This window comes from Hippocampus comes, unplaced genomic scaffold, assembly GCF_001891065.2.
Source record: "Hippocampus comes isolate QL1 unplaced genomic scaffold, H_comes_QL1_v1.1 scaffold56, whole genome shotgun sequence".
NCBI classification, from domain to species: Eukaryota; Metazoa; Chordata; class Actinopteri; order Syngnathiformes; family Syngnathidae; genus Hippocampus; species Hippocampus comes.
This window is the reverse complement of record NW_017842056.1, coordinates 888,825-892,772: the sequence shown is the minus strand read 5'-3', so window position 1 is coordinate 892,772 and position 3,948 is coordinate 888,825. Positions and strand designations below refer to the sequence as shown.

At 50.5% G+C, this 3,948-nt stretch overlaps 1 protein-coding gene across 1 annotated transcript in view; it reads left to right on the top strand.

Moving 5' to 3' along the window:
* Positions 1–3,009, top strand: part of amigo1 (adhesion molecule with Ig-like domain 1) — a 5,561-nt gene extending 2,552 nt beyond the window's left edge. Inside the window, exon 2 of the mRNA XM_019860731.1 lies at positions 770–3,009. Coding sequence (XP_019716290.1) covers positions 871–2,367 — 1,497 coding nt within the window. The 5' untranslated portion in view covers positions 770–870 and the 3' untranslated portion in view covers positions 2,368–3,009. The remainder of the gene's footprint in view (positions 1–769) is intronic.
* The last annotated feature ends 939 nt before the right edge of the window (positions 3,010–3,948 follow it).

Sequence of the window (3,948 nt, the reverse complement as noted above, 5' to 3'; positions counted from 1 at the left end):
TTTATAAAAAAAATCCATTTTTTTTGTTTGGTGGGGGGGGGGGGGCTACATATATATTGGTGCTCTTTATATTGACTTTATTATGATTCCAATTACAATTACTGTGATGGATATCAAAGCTAATGTTAGTTTTTGCTCGAGGCGGCACGCTAGCATGCGCTCGGCGAGCTGTTCCGGTCAAAACAAAATAGCTCTGATGATCTTCACCTGCAATGTGCACAATAAAGTTTGGGTACACTGCATTGATTCTAAGTGCCCCTTCATATAATTATCCGCAGTCCTGATTAAGGTGTATTTTTTTTTAGCTCCTAACAAATATATTTTTTTCCATTTGAAATAAAATTTAAAAAGAGGAAAATCATTTCTTTAATCCAAGCGCATTTATTCAGTGCTTTAAAATGACCACTTTTAAAGCACTGGTACTGACAACAATGATAAGCGTCATTGAAGATTTGATTAATGTTCATTCCTTTCAAACGGCGTTATTCTACTGTGCAACAAATGTAGAATTAAATAAAAGAACACAGTAAAGTTGCTCACAGTTCGCAGGTCTATCTCCGCGCGGCCCGGTCCCAAACGGGCCGAAGCCCGGTACCGGTGCCTGGACCCGCGGTTGGGGACCAATGCTGTACAAATGTAAAACCTCTTCAATATGACCCCCCCCCCCAAAAAAAAACAAAAACAAAACAACAACTTTTTGTCATAAAAAAAAACAAACTGCACCGAAAATGTCTACTGAAGATATTCTGTTTGCTTCCCACCTTTTCAGCCGCACTAAGCAATGTCCCGGACTTCTCCAGCGACCGTTCTCTGCGATTGAGACCCCGGCCCAGTCCTCCGGTTGCAGAAATCGATCGGCAGCCGCGCAGCATGTCGCAGCCGTCCAGCAGAAAAGAGCCGTCGCGGAGCGAGCGCTTGGCACGGACCCTGTCGCTGGCCGTGTGGCTGGGCCTCCTGTGGCCTCCGGGCGGGGCGTCGGTGGCACCCTGCATCTGTGCCTCCAACATCCTGAGCTGCTCCAAGATGAACCTGAGCAGCGTCCCGGCGGGGCTGCCGCTCTACATGGCCGTGCTGGACCTCAGCTACAATGAGATCGTGAGGCTGAAGTCGGATTGGACCCCGGTGAAGCTCCCCAAACTCCACAACCTGCTCCTGAGCCACAACAGTATGCTCTTCCTATCTTCCGAGGCCTTCGTGAACGTCAAGTATCTGCGCTATCTGGACCTGTCCTCCAACAGTCTGCAGCAGCTGGACGAGTTTGTCTTTGAGCCGCTGGTCAACTTGGAGATTCTACTGTTGTACAGCAACAAAATCACCCAAATCGACCACTCGGCTTTCATCACCACGCTCAACCTGCAGAAGCTCTACCTGAGCCACAACCACATCTCCCGATTCCCAGTGGAGCTCATCAGGGAGAAGTCCCGCCTGGAGAAGCTCAGTCTGCTGGACGTGTCGTCCAACAAGATCAAAAAGCTTCCTCTGGACGAAATGCGAATGTTGCCCGCCTGGTTGAAAAACGGCCTGTATTTCCACAAGAACCCGCTGGCGTGTCACTGTGACCTCTACTCGCTGGTCGCCCACTGGGACCTCCGCAAGCTCAACTCGGTGGTGGACTTCAGAGACGATTTCACTTGCGTGCTGCCGGGCACGCAGAAGATTCAGATGGACGTGTTTGACCTGACCGGCGACAGCATGAACTGCAGCACCTTCAGGGAGGCGGAGGAGGAAGCCTTTCTGGAGCAAACGCTGACCCTGGGCTGTGACACCAAGCACAGGAACATGCTCAAGACCTGGACGCTTCCCGGGCCCTCTCCGCTGACTCCGGATGGAAACCAGACGGCCAAAGTCTTGCCGGACGGCAGCCTGCGGGTCAGTCCGGTCCGCTCCGAGGACTCGGGAACCTACACCTGCTTCGCCACCAGCGAGGCCTTCAACGAGACCATCTACGTGGTGCTGAAGGTCCACAACTTCACCATGCACGGCAGCGGCGAGACCCTCAACACCGCCTACACCACCTTGGTGGGCTGCCTGGCCAGCGTGGTCCTGGTTCTGGTCTACCTCTATCTGACCCCGTGCCGCTGCTTCTGCTGCCCCGGCAAGGGCAAAGCCCGGGGCGACGACAGCATCCGCTCGTCGGTGCTCAGCGTGACGCCCACCCACGGGGGGGACCCCTCGGCGCTCAACAGGCACGTGGTCTTCACCGACGCCAAGGAAGCGCGGGGCCAGAATGGCAAGTTGAACCCCGACGGAGACCAGGATGACGAGGAGGCCGACGCCGAGGCTCGCTCGCTGATGAAAGGAACCAGGAAGAAGTCCGTTGCCGAGTCCATCAGCTCCGTCTTCTCGGACACTCCCATGATGGTCTGAGAGGGGACGAAGATCAGCACGAGGGGTAACAACAAAGCGGGACTGGATTTGATTTATTTATTGATTTGTTTTCCAGCATTCAAATGTGTAGCACTTCTTGATTGACATACTGTGAAGGAAGAAGGAGTGGACGTCTCAGGACGTGGTCGAAGCGACTGGACTCATCGCTTGTTCAAACAAAAACCAAAGTTGAATGGAGGCGACTGGACTTTTCTGGCTTGTTGACCCAGAAGAGTCCAGATGCCCCAGTTCAACTTTTGCCGATGCCGACCGCGACCTGGATGCCAGACGATCTACACAGACACTCAGGTCAGGATGTGATCGATGATATGACAGCAATTGCTTCTCGCCTACAACATATAGTAGCATAGGTAGAGACCGCCCCGCCGCCCCCAAGCCCTGCCGCCAAGAGCAAAAATCGGCAAAATCCAAGTCATTCACTCACTTGGCGCTAGAACATTAAAATGACAAACAAGCTTCACATATGCCGGTACTCGAGTTACGTTGGGTGAGGGTGGTGGGTGGTGGGTTGGGGTGGGGACCGACAATTGTTTGATGAACCTCCAGCGCTTTATTGACCATTAGTGTGAAAGCGAGATATCAATAAAGTTGAATTGTATCGTATTACTCATAGTCAAACACGTAAATACAAATTGAAAACACTCACAGCTGATACTAACACGAAGCTAACCTAAACGCATCGTAAATACTAACCGGAGCGCTTTCAAGGCGCAGGTGTGCACAGGAATTCGACAGGGTGTGACTTTCAGCTTAGTGAGACTTTCTGGAAACCACTTCATTTACATCCTTGTTGAGTATATTTCGAGGTGTGCATCCCTCCAGTTAAAAGGCAATTCAATGCACACCTTGAGAAGTGGGTTGCGATATGATCCATTTAAAAGCGGAACCATCTAGTTCAATTTGATGTGCTCATATCTTCTAAGTCCAAACCAATTTTGCGTTTTCCCATTCAAATCGATTTTCATTTACACACCAAGCATGTTTGTCAAATAGATTTTGGGGGGACTGGAACGGATTCATAGCATTTCAATTAATTCCAATGGGGATCAACGTTTTGAAACATTGGTGAAGCGAGTGACAAGCACGGTCGCGGAACAACTTCAACTCGGAAAGCAGGGTACCACTGTGATTGCCTGGAGATGCCATTGAGCTCCCGAACATAGCTAGATAACGTACGGTACGTGAACGGAGTTCCATGGTGCCGAGATGCCACAAGATGGCGGGAAAGCATTACATGGAGCTTCACCAACGTACATCAAAATATCTTCTTGGCATCAAGTGGCCACGAGATGGCGGAAATAGATGACAAGAAGCTCCTTAACTGACCTCAGCATAGTTCCGTGGCACTAAGATGCTGCAAGGCAACACCAAACTATTTTTATTGGACAGAGATCTGGCCTGAGTAAAAAAAAAAAAAAAAAAAAACGTACAGAGAATTGGTTTTCCCCAAAATCCACCAATCGGTAGTGATGGACAAACGAAGCTTCATGAAGCACTCGTGATAGTTTTTGACTCCTCTAGATCAGGGGTCACCAACCGCCGGTCCGCGGACCTGGACCG